The sequence below is a fragment of the Mirounga leonina genome, unplaced genomic scaffold (genome assembly GCF_011800145.1).
Source record: "Mirounga leonina isolate KUSES-001 unplaced genomic scaffold, KU_Mleo_1.0 Mir_93, whole genome shotgun sequence".
Lineage (NCBI taxonomy): Eukaryota > Metazoa > Chordata > Mammalia > Carnivora > Phocidae > Mirounga > Mirounga leonina.
The window spans coordinates 48,678,372-48,694,365 of record NW_023270854.1 but is presented as its reverse complement, the minus strand read 5'-3'; the positions used below and the strand labels follow the sequence as shown (position 1 = coordinate 48,694,365).

General features: G+C 47.6%; 1 protein-coding gene across 1 annotated transcript in view; it reads left to right on the top strand.

The window, feature by feature from the left end:
• The window catches only part of GREB1L (GREB1 like retinoic acid receptor coactivator), a 269,620-nt gene that overhangs the window by 232,728 nt on the left and 20,898 nt on the right, over window positions 1-15,994 (top strand). Inside the window, exons 21-28 of the mRNA XM_034996030.1 lie at window positions 362-495; window positions 3,398-3,737; window positions 8,603-8,718; window positions 9,267-9,511; window positions 12,016-12,599; window positions 12,797-12,899; window positions 15,408-15,563; window positions 15,850-15,989. Of these exons, the coding sequence (XP_034851921.1) occupies window positions 362-495; window positions 3,398-3,737; window positions 8,603-8,718; window positions 9,267-9,511; window positions 12,016-12,599; window positions 12,797-12,899; window positions 15,408-15,563; window positions 15,850-15,989 (1,818 nt within the window). The remainder of the gene's footprint in view (window positions 1-361; window positions 496-3,397; window positions 3,738-8,602; window positions 8,719-9,266; window positions 9,512-12,015; window positions 12,600-12,796; window positions 12,900-15,407; window positions 15,564-15,849; window positions 15,990-15,994) is intronic.

Below are 15,994 nucleotides of genomic sequence, written 5' to 3'. Positions count from 1 at the left end.
ACCTGGTGGCCATTTGTATGTCTTCTTTAGAAAAATGTCTGTTCAGTTCCTCAATCTGTTTTTGATTGTTTGGATTTTTTGCTGTTGAGTTATGTGAGTTTTTAAAAAATACATTTTGGATATCAACCCCTTATCAGATATATGATTTGCAAATATTTCCCCTGTACTATAGGTTGTCTTTTCATTTTGTTGAGGCTTCTTTTGCTGTGCAGAAACTTTTTAGTTTGATGTAGTACCACTTGTTTATTCACAACTTTTTCACCTTCTCACAAATAACATATTGCAGGGATTTTCCCCCACTCCTAGAAAATAAGACACATTGTATCCTCTCCTCACTGGGTTTGGCTCTGTTTTGAATCAGGAGGACATGAGCTGCCAGGAGAAGCTGTATTTTGGCTTGAATGAATACAGTAAGTCTCTACAGTGGGGCATCACAAGCCCCCTTCTGAGATGTGATGAGACTTTTGAAAAAATGGTGAACACGCTCTTGGAAAGGTAAGTAAGGACCTTCAGCTTTTACTTTAGCTGTACTTGTGTGTCTAAAATAGCCAAAAGTCTCTTGAGTCACTGTCACAGGGAGTTCTGTGGAGCTCCAGCTGTGCAGATGACATGCAAAGGCAGAATAAGAATAGCCTCTCCTAAGATGACCTTTTACTCATAGAGGTTTTCTGTGATCATCCAAGACTAACAAAGGAAACTAGCGACCCAGAGTGGGACTTAGAACCACCTGCCATGCTCTGAATCATCTCCCAAGCATGCTTTACTGCTACCACCAGGGGATTAGATGGACAGAGGAATTTGCTGATTAAAGACCCTTTCTCTGAGGGGTGGCCTCCCCCACCATATGCCCTACACTTCTTTTTCTCTTTTCCCCTCTATCCACCACAGGCAAGTACCCTTAGATGACTCAGTAAAAACTGAACTTTACTATGAGAGATTTGGAGTGTAGACTGGAGAAAATTAGGAGTGATTAGATCACTGAAGTGAGTTCAGTTCCTTCCTAATGTGCCTCCTCCAGTGCCTGACCTTGGAAGATAAAGATCATAACTTTTCTGTCTCCTCTGCTTTCTTTTTATTCTCCAAGTTCTGGTCAAACTCCAAGAGAGTAAAGGGTTTTCCTGTTTTTTCTCTTTGATCTTGAAGCATAGACTCAAAGCGTCACAGAGGCATTGGAATTTACGTAACCTGGTAGAGGGCCCTCCCTGCTCTCGGCTGCAATAGTCTGTCTGACCTTCCAGTGATGGGGGCAGGTGGACTCTTTTTGATGAGGCACATTCTAATTTTTAGTAGCTCTTGTTCTTCAAATTGGCTCCAATTAACCATGAACCACCTATTTAACAATCTGTTCTATAACTTTGCTAAGAAAAAAGAAAGAGAAATAAAAATGCGGATGGGTGGCTGTATCCTACCAGTGAGTTATTATGCTGCACCAACAAAAGGAGAAGCCTCAGAGTAGGATTTTATATTTTTGCAGCTGTTGGATTTAAGAAGACTTAACGGACACTGTGACATTAATCCTTCCACAGCACATGTGATCTTAACGTTTCCAAAATCACCCCATGAGTCTCCCTTTTAAGTGTTTCCCACCCACCTGCTGCATCCACCAGCTTGGAACGTTCCCTCCCTTCTGATAGCATCATTCAGAGTCAATCCTGTTAACTTCTCTTACAACTTTGGTAATACTTACAACAAACAATTACAGTTCAGTGCAAACAGAACAGGTTGTGAAGACTGTTGCCTTCTAAATTCATACTTCTTTCAGAGTGTGAGATCTAAATGCCTGTAGATCAAAGTTACCATGTGTTCTAACTTTGGCTTACCTACCTGACCCATCAAAAAACATTAACGCTTTAAACAAGGATCTTGTGTGCTCACTTCTTCCAGCCCAGTCACTCAAGCTAGTTATAGCTGTGATTTACTGAGCGTTTGAAGAACCTGGCCCAGGATTGAGTGAACTGAAGGATTTCTTCACTTTTCCCCAACCTACTAAATCCTTGCAATGCAAGGAGACATTATCAGAGAACTGAATGAGTCCAGACCCAGCTCTGTCCCTGACCAGTTGCATGATCTTGGGCAGGTAGCCAGGTTTCTCTCAGCCACTTAACTCACTCTCCTTCTGGTAGGAGCGGGAGTGGTCAAAACCAGAGCATCCACAGTCCTTTCCAACTCTGAAGTACTTCAAAACCATGCTATTCATTTGATGACCCCAACTGTTATTTGACCCTGGGCTTCTCTGTGCAAGGCTGGCAGACCACTTGTTTTACTTTAAATAGAATTATAAAGTGGAACAAAGGCGAACCACCCCATGGCCTACCCAGCTGCTAGGCGGCTGCCTGTGCTACCAGCTGGCAACCAGAAAGAAAGTTCACAGGCTCATCCTCATTTTGCCAGCCCCTCTTTTCTTGACCAGCACCTCCTTGTGTCTGCAAAGGGGTCCTCTTTGCCCATTTGTACTCACTTTGCCAGCAGGCCTGGCTTTCTGAGGAGTAACTCATAAATAATTCATAAACAAATTTTCTGCCTGCTCTGTAGCTGTAAAAAGTGCCAATTTGAACAAAGTGATCCTCTTACTTGGCAGTCCAGGCAGGGTGGGGGTGGAGTACCAATGGGTGTTGGGATGAGGGAAGGACACCCCTATTTGCCAGGCTCCCTGGACTAAGCAGGGCTCGGGTGTTAGGAGGCTACACCACTAGGGGGTGCTATTTCTCCAGTCAGCTCCAAGTTTTCTCTGGCACCAAGGCACATTTTATGGGAAGATACAGTTGCTATCTGTGGGGCTACCATCAAATTAGTAATTAATAGTAATAATAATTATTATTTTTCTGTCTGATACTTTGCAAACATGATACTAATGTCTCAATTTTCTTTACTGTGGTTTTAAATATCAGAGAAATAAGCTGACAACACCACCATTCTAACTCAGTGCCACCAGTAAGAGGTTAGGATCCAGGGATGATCCATTATGACTCTGTCAACAAATAACCTGACTAGATCAGTGCTTCTCAGAAGTTAATGTGCATACAAATCACCTGGGGGGTCTTGTCAGGCTGTGAGTTCTGATTCAGGTATCTGGGGTGGGGGAGTTTGGCATTTCTAACAGGCTCCCAAGTGGTGCTGCTACTGGACCACAGACCACACTCAGAGAAGCTAGGGTCGCTAGACCATCCCTAAACCTCTTTAACTTGCTGTACGTACCCCAACAGTTTCTGACTCACAGGCGTTGAAGGCTCCACTTCTCCTTCTAGCGATGTAGGCTCCAAGGTCATACCTAGGGCTCCAGCCCACCACTGGTCGGTAACCCCTTCCCACCATGCTGGGTCTGCATTCCTCCCACAGAGACCTTACCGTGCCAGCTGGTCCTGCTGCCCAAGTTCTAGCTCCCTGTGTTCTGTTGAAGGTACCCCAGGCTGCACAGCATGGTCGTCCGCTGCTACCTTCTCATCCAGCAGTACTCAGAGGCTCTGATGGCTCTCACCACCATGGCGGCCCTCCGAGACCACAGCACACCGGAAACACTCAGCATTATGGATGACCTCATCAGCTCCCCAGGAAAGACGAGAAGTGGGAGGGGACACATGCTCATTATCAGGGTGCCCTCCGTGCAGTTGGCAATGTTAGCCAAGGAGCGGCTGCAGGAGGTGCGCGACAAGCTGGGGCTGCAGTACCGCTTTGAGATCATCCTCGGGAACCCCGCCTCTGAACTCAGTGTCGCAACGCACTTTGTGGCGCGATTAAAGGTTAGCAATGGTCGGACAGCTCTCCTTTGAAATATCATCTGTTTCTGTTTTCTAGGAACCCCACCTAGGTGGCTCGGAGGCCTGAGTTTAGTAGAGTTTTGCACATGTGTTGATTTGATCTTCGTGACAGTGTTAAGGCTAAACCAAGGGACATGTACACTTCCCTAATTGGAGCCGGTTTATTAAGATTCTGTCGAGCCCCCTTTTTAGCATGTGCGTGCAGTTGGTCTTCCATGCCTTCCAACTGCAGGTGCAAAAATGAGATGACCCAATTTGACCCCATGTTTATTGACCTTGTTCAAGATGCATCTAGCCCACGGCCATCTGTTTTCTCAGAAAGAAAGGTAAGTTGTTCTCTCAGACCTCTGTGGGTTCGCCTTTAAGTGACATCAATTCATTAATTCTTTTCTGTCTACCTAGCCTGTCAGCTCAGGTCTAGAGTCAGTAGGTAAAGTATTCTGTTTTATCTTTAGAACTCATATAGAGCTATTCCCCACCCTCTTGCATGTGGATTCTTCAACCCTTTGTTGTTTCATTGAACTCGCTTTGACGCCCAGCTCTGAGGCTTGCTGGTCTGACTTCTCCAAGCCTACTGCAGAGGGATTAGTGCATGAGCACGGGTCAACCCCCTCGCATGGCCAGTGGGACTGCTTGCCCTTAACCCCTCCTGGTAGGCATGGAGGGGACAGGCAGAATTCCTAAATCAACTCACCTAACTCCCTACTTTATGCCCTGCTCAGGTTTTTCTGGGGACTTTTATAATCTAATGTGTCCTAGCCATTAGGAAGCATATAATAAAATAACTGCATATATATAGGTATGATACCAAGCTAAGTAGTGGATGTCTGAGCTAGACCAGCATGGTATCTGTACCCTGCACACTAAATACTGAGCTAAATTGGGTTAAGAAAAATCTAGTTTGGGACGCCTGGGTGGCTCAGTTAAGTGTCTGCCTTCAGCTCAGGTCATGATCCTGGGGTCCTGGGATTGAGTCCCACATTGGGCTCCTTGCTCAGCGGGGAGCCTGCTTCTCCCTCTCCCTCTGCCTGCCTGCCGCTCCCCCTGCTCATGCTCGCTCTCTCTGTCTCTGACAAATAAATAAATAAAATCTTTTTTAAAGATTTTTAAAAAATTTTTATTTATTTGACAGAGAGACAGAGAGAAGGAACACAAGCAGAGGGAGAGGGAGAGGGAGAGGGAGAAGCAGGCTTCCCGTGAAGCAGGGAGCCCGATGCGGGGCTCGATCCCAGGATGCTGAGATCATGACCTGAGCCGAAGGCAGACGCCCAATGACTGAGCCACCCAGGCACCCCAATAAAATCTTTTTTAAAAAAAGAAAAGAAAAATCTATTTTGGCACAAATTTTATGAAAAGAAAGCACATAGTCTTGGGCAATTCTCATTTTCACCCTGGGTTGCAGTTTCCCACCTGCAAAATGAGAGAGTTGGACTGTATGATCTCAGCTCTAATTTGAGAATGTTATTCACTGTTCATAAAGCATTTTGCAAACATAAACCTTTTTATTGTATTCTATTAGCTTAACCTAAATGGGATAATCCCAAAATGCAAACAAAATACATTAGATTGATAAGCAACTGGAACAAATAAATCTGTCTAAAAATAGAAACCCTATATTTAGTGGAAGTTGAAACATTTATATTTTATATGTAATATAATGTTCACAATTTTATAGTTATAGACCACATAACTGTAAGATTTCTAGGATGAATAACAAATGAGAGTCCTGAAACTCTTCTTACAGTATAATTCATTGAGACGTATGTCTTGAGACAATTTGAATGATACTAATGATTGAAGAATCTGGAAAGGCAAATAATCTGCAGGAGATGGTTGAAGAGGATGTGAGGCTGCAGAATCTTCTCTGGGTCTCCATGACACTGATCAAGTGTAGCTACCTATAGTTGAGGTCATTCGTTGAGAGTCTTCAAAAGTGCCAGTCACTAAGTCAGTATAAATCAGCTGGTCCTAAATAATTCACCCCTCTGGGCCATAGGTTGAAAACCACAATCAAGACTTGAGGTTCTTTTTTTTTTAACTTTTTCTTAAGTAATCTCTATACCCCGAGTGGGGCTTGAACCCACAACCCCAAGATCAAGAGTCCTAACTGGCTGCTAGCACATCAGAATCACCTTCAGGGCCTTTAGACAGCAGTGGTTCTGTGAGCCCTGAGAACATGCCATACATGAAGGGGGGTCCAAGTAATTCTCAGAACAATTATATCTCAATTTGTATGAGTAGCTGCCAGGCACTGACCACACAAAAGAGATTTCCATATTGTCAAAACCACTGGATCACATCAATCCATCCTGTGTATACTCTTTGTGTGGAAGTAAAAATACAAAATCCCATTGAAATGGTCACATCCTAAGCAAGACTGCCACTTGCCAGATGGTTTCTGCTTCACATGTTTTCTTTTTCTTTTTCTTTCTTTCTTCCTTCCTTCCTTTCTTTTTACGATTTACTTATTTGAGAGAGAGAGAACGGGAGCAAGGTGAGGGGCAGAAGAAGAGGGAGAGAGAGAATCCTCAAGCAGACTCCTCACTGAGTGCTGAATTTGACCTGGGGCTTGATCCCACAACCCTGAGATCATGAGCTGAGCCAAAATCAAGAGTCAGACACCTAACCAACTGAGCCACCCAGGCACCCCTTCATGTTTATCTCTAAGTTACCAACCTCCCTTACCACTATCAGGATGGCATGGGTGGGTAGATGTGCCTTTTATCTGTAGTCTTGGGTAACATCCTCTGCCTCTTCTTTCATTGGATGGCCTTATTTTCCCTCTAATTATCCTGCTATGTGTTGTAATTGACTTACAAGTGATGACAAGCATTCTGGAAGGATACCAGGCTTAAATCTAAATAAATCGGTTCCTCCAGAAGGCCTGTGAAGTTTCATCAAATTTCCTTGGCCATGAGCCCCATATTGTCCTTGAACTCAGTGCCCACCCCGTCTTTTGTGTTGTTTTAAATGCTCTGCAGTGAAATCATCCTGAGGGCATGGTCAGTCCATTGAAGAACTGTGGCCATCATTCATCAGAATAGAAAAGCATGTTGTAGTGGTTTGGCTAGCTCTGATTGGTCAAGAGTAAAAGCAAGATTTCTTTAATAATCTTTTAAAAATAAATCTTTTTGTAGAGTAAAACATAATATCCCTTATACCATCATTATAACGACCTCATTATTTATGGAACCATGACCAATGGATGGTTTCTGGGAGATAAAATCCATTCAGGGAGAACCTCAGTGTCAGGGACATCATGAGTCCAATGCAAAATTATATAAGTAAAATGATTCCTGTTCCCAGAATTGTTTACTCTAAATCAAAGTGTTATTATATTCACTTTGACATGACAATGTATGGAAAACTGAATTTTTGTAGGTACCTTTCTTCTAAAATTTAAACAAATATTTTTGATAGATTTTTTTTTTCTGAAGTAGGCTCCACACCCAGCCCAAGGCAGGGCTTGAACTCATGGCCCTGAGATCAAGACCTGAGCGGAAATCAAGAGTCAGATGTTTAACCCAGTGAGCCACCCTGGATAGATTGATTTTCTAAGACAAAAAAAAAGTCTCTCAAATTTGTAAACAGCTAAATAGATCCATTGATTTCCCTTTGGTATACAAACATATGATAAAAAAAAAAACAACAACCTGGGCAATAAGGTTAGAGTGCTTCCCATTTTACAAATTATATACATTTTATTCGAATAATTGTGGGCATATTTATTTCTAAAGGCTGTTTTATCTAGACACCAACAAATCATTAATCAAACCCTATGACATTATTTCTTGCCTATTAGATTTTTTTCCCATTTTGTGTTTAGCAAAAGAAGTACCTATTTTAAAATAAAGTGTATGTATTACTTAACACCTCTTACTCTTTGTTCCCTAAAGCATTATCAGAAACATCAGTTTATTTCCTAGAGTAACTCCTGCTGCGAAGCTGTTATGAGCATAGTTAGATGCTAGACACTTTATAAAAAGTAGTAGAAACCACCTTATCTACTTAAGACATAGTCTATTTTCTTTCTGCTCTAAAATCTATAAGATCTTTTCACTTTTGAACATCTTTCAAGTTGGTGGGATTTTTTTTTTCTTCGCACCGATTGGCTGTTCCATTTATTAAAGATATACATACACGTGTATATATGTGTTAATCTAGATCGTAAGTTGATGCTTCATAGATTATTTGTGAAACCATAAGCTAATTGCTTTACTCTTCTAAGTAAGGGACAGGGTTGTTTTGGTTTTTTTTGTTTTTTATTGGTCCAGATTTGGTTATATTTTTCGCTTTCTTGAGACTTTTGAGAGCCCCAAGCCAATTATTACTTGTCACTTATTTTGAAAGTCAATATAGAAAGAAAGAGGGGAAATAGCCATCAAGGGTAACTAACTTCATGATTTTCTTGGTGAAAATGTCTGTCTTCATGGAGTCTTGTTGAGATGCTTTTATTAGTCATTCATAACTGAAACTGTCTTTTTCTGTCAGTCCGTCCCGAGAGTCTGTCCATTACATGAAGAAAGTGTATTTGAGAGCCTTGAGTCAGGTAGTTTAACCAGGGTTGTTCACCTTGTATGCTGCTTTGGCCTGCGTGGCTACTGCAGGATGTACACCAGGTCTCCTGTTTTATCCTATTGAGATAAAACGGAAGGCCACATTCTTCTAGAGTGCTTTGTTACGCTTTTTAGTAGCAATTTAGTACACACACACACACACACACACACACACACACTGGAAGTCATTTGGAAGCACAAAGGCATCTAAAATCTGGACCTAGAAACTTTTTAAGAAGTGGAAACTTAAATAAGGGGTTTTAATTTTATCATGTGGGTCCCTTTCTACAGACCTGGAGAGGAAATGAACTGGAAGAGTGGACCCCTCGGACATACCAGGATTTAGAAGGTCTTCCTTGTATTGTGATACTAACTGGCAAAGACCCTCTTGGAGAAACCTTTCCCAGGTACGATGTGAACGGTCAGTTCCCATTCTCCATTAGTTGCCCAGCTAAGCTGATGGCTCAAACTTGGCTGACACTTAGCCATTTTCATTCACTGGGCAAGGCGGAAGAGAATCGCTTCCCTCGGAGAGAAAAGACACACACCCTTCCTTGACCCTTTGTTTTGACTTTCCAGAGATTGCCTAGCATTTGGGCAAATGGAAGGTAGCCACAGTGAGAAGTTCTCTGCATGGAAGCAGGGCTGCCAGAGAGGCAGGGAGGGAAAGCATCTGCCCCAAACTGGGATTTTGTTATTTGGATGAAGTGTCTCTTCATCTGCTGTTCCCACGCCCGTTAAGGGCCCAGGGCCTGGGGACAGGAAGGCGGCAACGCCAGCAATGACAGCACGAGCCGCATGCTTCCTGGGTGTCAGGCATTGCCGCAGACGCCTTCCCTGCACCATCCGTGCGTTCCGTACAAGCCCATGAGCCAGGCTCTGCTGTTCTAGTCTGTCCTTGGGGAGGAGGAAGTGGCCAGATGGACTCACCCAAAACATCATGACTTACATGCAGGTCTTTGAAGTACTGTGACCTCCGGCTCATCGACTCAAGCTATTTAACTCGCACAGCCTTGGAGCAGGAGGTGGGTCTGGCATGCTGCTATGTCTCCAAAGAGGTCATCCGGGGCCCCGCAGTTGCCCTGGACCTCAGCGGGAAGGAGCAGGAGAGAGCCTCCGCCAGTGAGAACGATGCCGAGGAGCTGCTGGTCGACCTGGAGAGGCCACAGAGCAACGGCAGTGCTGTCACTGGAACCTCGGGTCAGTGCTTGCTTGCTGTCTGCAGGGGCGGCGGGCTGGGGGGAGGGGGAGGCCTGTACTCATACCCCTCAAGCATGTCAGAGGAGCCTTCGGTGGCTCGGGCATCCGGTCCAGACCTCGGGTCCCCAGGAGAGATACTTGGAAAACATAACTGTTGAACAGCCACAGAATACTTCTCGGGGTAAACATTTAATGAAGAGCTTGGTAATAAGCTAACTATAATAAATAAATTTTACCAACCCCAGCCTGCACTACTTTCCCAAGTCTTTTCCACCCTTAATCACCTCATGGATATTATACATCTGAGATTTGCACAGAAGCCTTCTTTTCCGTCTAGATCCGAAAGCTGTTAAGTTTGTGCTCATTGGCTTAGTACCTGGCACGGTGTTTACTTGTTTGAATGAATGCATGAATGAGTGAATGAATGACTTTTCTAAGCAGTTAATGGCAAGTGTTTGTAGACTGAAGGCTACCCTGGGGCCACTGGCTGTGCTGAGCCGCCATGAAGCCTACCAGCCCCGCTCACTGAATGGCCTCTGGCAGTGCCCAGCATGACCATCTTTTGATAAATTATATTACGGCAAATGCAGCACTGTTTCCATTTTTTTTCTCATTAGGAAAGTAATAAAACTCAACATAGAAAACTTGGAGCATGTAACAAAGGATAGAGAAGAGGTTAAAAATTAAAACCCCAGGGTGCCCGGCTGGCTCAGTCAGTAGATCATGAGACTCTTGATCTTGGGGTTGTGAGTTCAAGCTCCACATTTGGGGTGGAGATTACTTTTAAAAATAAATAAAGAGGGGGCACCTGGGTGGCTCAGTTGGTTAAGCGTCTGCCTTTGGCTCAGGCCATGATCCCGGGGTCCTGGGACGGAGCCCCGAGTTGGGCTCCCTATTCAGCGGGAAGCCTGCTTCTGCCTCTGCCCCTCCCCCCTCATGTTCTCTCGCTTTCTCTCTCAAATAAATAAAATCTTAAAAATAAATGAATAAATAAAATAAAAATGAAAACCCCACGACCAGAGAAGACCACTATAAACATTCTTTCCCACGTCTCCCCTCTTCCATCATTATAACACATACGTGCAGACACACAGACGATTTCAGGTCGCAAGCAGCCCTCGTGAGTCTGTTCATCCTGGCAGCTGCTGCTGGATGGCTGTGGGAATTGAAGAGGCAGTCATCTATGGGGCTTTCTGTGTTGATAGGGACCCTCCGCCTGGAAGAGCACAAGGACTGTTCTACTGGGTGTGCCCAGCTGCTCGCCTCAGCCAGGGGTCCGGGCTGTACCTTCCTCCAACCCCAGCACTCCAGGCTCCCCAGTGGTTTCCCTGAGACCAGTTCAGAATAAAGGCAAGAGGTTTGGGGGCTAGTAAAGAGTAACAGAAGGGAAGGGGGACCATCACATTTGGAAGTTTCTGGATACCAACATCAGCAAGGGAGAGGCGAGGGGATGTTTACCTCCTTCCTGGGGCTCTTCAGTCAGACCCTCCCCTTTCCCTGCACTTCCAGAGCTGCCCCGCAAGGCTCACATAGTCTTGTCCTTGCTCCGATTAACTGGCACAAAGGTCATGGCTTGCCTTCTGCTGCTCAGTTTCCCTCCCTCCGGGGACAACCTGGCCTGCCTGTGCTCCCACCACTGAGCACACATCCCTTAGCCGTGGGCTGACTCTGAGGGTCCTTGGGGAAGCTCACTGCCCAAAGTGTGCGGGCTCTAAAGGCCAGGGCTGTGAGGGGGAAAGCAGGCTCTCATGCAAGATGGAAGGACACAAAAGTCAGATGAGCAAGTGGAGTGACTTAGTTGCAGCAACCTCCAGTTCCTGGCTGCCCCTCTGGGACCTCCTGAGGTTGGGATTTGACCTGCATGCCTTCGAGCATCAATGTGAGCTCAGAGAGGGCCTTCCGTCCTGAACGTATGAGCTTTTGGTTTGTCCACAAATGAAAGAGTGGCTGACCTATCAGAGGGGAAAACGTATTTGAAGTGAATTGGCCAAATGCACAGGGATCTCTGGATGAAAGCAAGACCTCACCAAGTGTAGATTGTGCCTTACATCCTCTTTCACATGGAGACCTTCCCCACGCTGGTTTGGGCATCCATGGAAGTGGCTACCGCCGGGGCCACTTCTCCACAACCAGAAGCGTGAGACCCTTGGACCCCAGGAGGTGGCAAGTGCCCTGGAGCAGAACTTGAACGTGGAGCCTGTATTGGTCAGGGTCCTGGAATGAATCAGGTGGCATATTCAAATGAGGTCACCGAGGATATTTTAATAACATTACACCATTTACAGAGATTGGGGTAGGATTTAGAAAAGGAGCTCGAGGTATAGTTACCCCCCGGGCGCCCTGAGCACCCTGGGCCCAAGGAAGCCAGCAGAGGAAGCAGCGTCTGGGACTGGAGAGGCCACAGCCCTCACGGAGAAAGGCGGTCTAGCCTGGCGGGTATGCAGGGAGGGAGCCGGGCAGTAAACAGCCGAGCCCTGCTGATGGGTACGTCCGTCCTCTTCCAGGCTCCATCATGGAGAACGGGGTGAGCTCTTCCAGCACGGCCGACAAGTCCCAGAAACTGTCCCTGACCCCCAGCTTCCAGAGCCCGGCCAACAGCGTGGGGCTGGATGAAGGGGTCTCCACGGGCACAGCGGGAGCTGGGGAGACCCTGAAGCAGGAGTGCGACTCCCTGGGCCCCCAGATGGCCAGCAGCACCACCTCCAAGCCGTCGTCGTCGTCGTCGTCGTTGTTCTCGGGCCCCCGGGCCCTCCCGTGGCGGGGGCAGCCGCCCCAGTGCTGCAGGGGCCTGCACGCCGCCCTGCCCCCGATCGTGATCTTATCGAAGGCGGCCTACAGCCTGCTGGGCTCGCAGCGGGGCGGCAAGCCGCCCGCGTCCTCCTCGCTGCTGCCGCACGCCGACGTGGCCTGGGTGAGCTCCCTGCGGCCGCTGCTGCACAAGGACACGAGCAGCGAGGAGCAGTCCCTCTACTACCGGCAGTGGACTTCGGCTCGGCAGCACCACGCCGACTTCAGCAACCAGCCGGACCCCGCCTCGGGCGCCCGCACCTGCCACCCCCGGCGGCTGCTGCTGACCGGCCCCCCTCAGGTAGGCCCCGCCGTCCCCAAGAAGGAAGGCAGCGGGGGAGCCGCGCGAGGCGGGGTGGGGGTGACCCAGAGGGATGAGGTCCTCGCTCGGGCCTCTCAGGGGCGGGAGAGATCCAAGAGCCCAGGTGTGAAATCTCGTCTCTCTTCTCCTTCCCTCTCTTCCCCTCCCCCCTCCCCAATTAAAAATACTTCCATCAGGTGGGAAAGACCGGCTCCTATTTACAGTTCCTTAGGATCCTCTTCCGCATGCTCATCAGGCTCCTGGAGGTGGATGTGTATGATGAGGGAGAGATCAACGCGGGTGAGTTGCGGGGGTCGCGGGCCGAGATACAAGACACTGACGCCAAGTAGTTCCCTCGCGGGCTTTCCCGGCGCCGAATGTGCAGGGTTATCGGGAGGCCAAGAGCGCCCTGCTAGCAAACGGTTGTGAGGACACTGTGGCCACTTTTTAGCTCTTTAAGTTGGGGTGGAGTCTTCCACTTCCGGCCTCCCCTTCTTAAGGTCCACCGGGAGGCCGGGGGCAGAGAGGCATTTTATAAAGCCCTCGTAGGTGGATTAATTGCTTATATGGGTGTAAAATTCACTTGTGGCGTTCTGCTCAGGGTCCAGGGCATGTCCGATATTCGCTGGTTACTTCTGCTTTAACAGCAGGCTCTGAGCGCAGGTATATGGATTACTCCAATGAAAACTTACTTTGTGCAGAACCAAAACCTAGTGCCATAAACAAACCCCTTCACGTTTGCAGTAAGATGCAGGAGCTAGTGCTTGACAGGGCTGTGGGGGCTGGTTTTCAAAAAGATGATCTCCCATCCTCTTCCTCCTGTATCCCCCTTCTCAGCCCTTCCCCATCAGCTGCCACCTGAGGCTTCCACGGGCGGGTAGCCTGGCCAGCAGAGGCAGAAAGTGAGCGTGAGCAGGATCAGCCAGCATTAGCTCTGTAGCTAAGGACAGTGTGGCCTCCAAACTGTGGCTTCCCGTCTTGGAGCAGTGGCCTGTACTGGAAGGGGGGGGCGGGCACGGGCAGTAGAAGGAATCAGGTAGAAGTTCTTCCAAGCCCCTCAAAGATGAGTCTGGAAAAGGGAAAGGCCTTGGCATCTTCTGTCAGATTGGCCCTCAGATCTCACCCCACTTGCTTGTCCTAAATAGTTGGACTTGTTCTGTGACAAGCCCAAGGGACTAGTTCAGTCCAGAGCAAGACTAGGCAAAATCAGCCATATTTAATCATTGTATTATCACTTTCGGCCCTATTTCCACTCCTTCATGATTGCAGACACACACACAATCCCATCTTCCCACCTGCCTCTCCTTGTTTGTGTCCCCACCTGAGCTGCACCAGACCCCCAGGCCCACCACAGAGGGGACCCAGAGCTCCAAGTTGGCCTCGAAACACTCAGGGCCGCCTGGAGGGGGCTGGGACCAAGAGGGCAAAGGCAGAAGCAGACGGAGAAGGAAAGAGGGACCTGTCATCTCACCAACCTTCCCACAAATCACCCGGGCTCCACAAGACAACGACACCTTTAATTTTCTCCTCAGATCCGGCTACACTGCTCTTGGGCATTAATCTGTGTGATGAGCTGTGAGAGAATCTACCACAGCTGGTGTGACCGGCAAACCGGGCCTTTGTAGTGAGAAGTGCCGTTAGCTTGGCTTTATTCCTTCTACCTCATTTTAGTGCAGGTGAATGCGATGGTGCTCTGGAGAGGCACGATGGTATTTAAAAACAAAACAAAACTAGAATAAGCTTTGGGTTTTATTTATTTTTTAAAGATTTGTTTATTTATTTACTTGACAGAGAGAGTGACAGCAAGAGAGGGAACACAAGCAGGGGGAGTGGGAGAGGGAGAAGCAGACTCCCCGCTGAGCAGGGAATCCGATGTGGGACTTGATCCCAGGACCCCGGGATCGTGACCTGAGCTGAAGGCAGGCGCTTAACGACTGAGCCACCCAGGCGCCCCAAACATAAACGATATTGTGTTAAAAAAATAACTGTACTTGCAGTCTTTAGGTTTTTATTTTTTAAGCTTTTCTCTTTCTCCCTTTGAAAGTTATCTTAAGCTTTTGGATCTTATGAATTTTATCAATAGTAACAATAAATATCCTCTGTTGGTTACACCCCTTCGCCTTCCATGTCTGAGCACTTCCAGCACGCCGTCTGGAATTCTTACAATAACGGGGCTCCCTGCGAGCTGAGGGCGGCGGCTGTCGCTGTGCAGTAGTGGGGAGCAGTCTGCGTTCAAGCCCGGGGCTACTAGCTCTCAAACTTGACGGCATATTGGAGCCACCTAAGCAGGTTTAATTGCCCTGACAGGTGTCTGGGGACTAAGGGAGATTGTGGGGGTGGTGGCCTAAGTACAGGGATTTCTTTTACAAGCTCCCAGGTGATTCGCCTAGGCAGCAGACACTGGGAATCTTGCTCAGTGCATCCCTAAAATCTCTTAGGCGGTCCAGATCTTAAAACCTCACAACGAAAACTGTGAGAATTTAGATCAACTAAAATTAAACAAGCTTTTCAGACAATTTGAGGAGCTGGGGTGGGAGACTAGTTGATCTCCTGGAAGTGGTTGTTGGTGGACCAGATCCGTAGAGGTTCATGCTGGGGCCAGTGAGGGCATGAGTCCCTCCTGGCATGGGCCTGGAGGGATCATTCTGGGCCCGTCTGCCCTGGGACATGGGAGATCATTTTTCAGAAATGCCTTTGTCCACCCATCTGGGAGTCATGTTTCCTAAAACCTCTCGTCCCTGACCCTTGGGAGGTAGGCTGGGAGGCTGGTCAGTCTGGCTGCTCTGCGCACTTTCTTTCTTGTCCTAGATCACAGTGAAAGCCGTGAAGTCAGCCAGTCGGAGGGCGAGCCCTGGCCTGACATCGAGAGCTTCCGTAAAATGCCCTTTGACGTCAGTGTGCACGATCCCAAGTACAGCTTGATGAGCCTGGTATATACAGAGAAGCTGGCAGGGGTCAAACAAGGTCAGTGCCAGCAGAGCTAGGTGGACCCCTCTGCAGGTCAAGGGGCACCTAAGCCAAGGCAGGAGGCCTGGGGCAGTTTAATCGTTGAGAGCAGTTTAAAGGAATTCTCCTGCTTTTCCCTTCTCTTACACGTGTATTGATCACCTTTTACTTTTCATACCTGACTCTCCGGGAATAAATTATAGAATCCTTGAAAGAGGCCTTTCAGGGAATGGGGGACTTTCTTCCCAGGAGTAGGGGGCTCCATGCACATCATGGCAAGGTTTTTTTGCCCCTTGATATGCAGAAGCAATAAAGGATGCCAAAGCCGAGGAGCCCAGGAAGCGAGGAACCGTGTCCATGATGCTGACCAAGTATGCGGCCTACAACACCTTCCATCACTGCGAGCAATGCCACCAGTACATGGACTTCACTTCTGCCTCCCAGGTGTG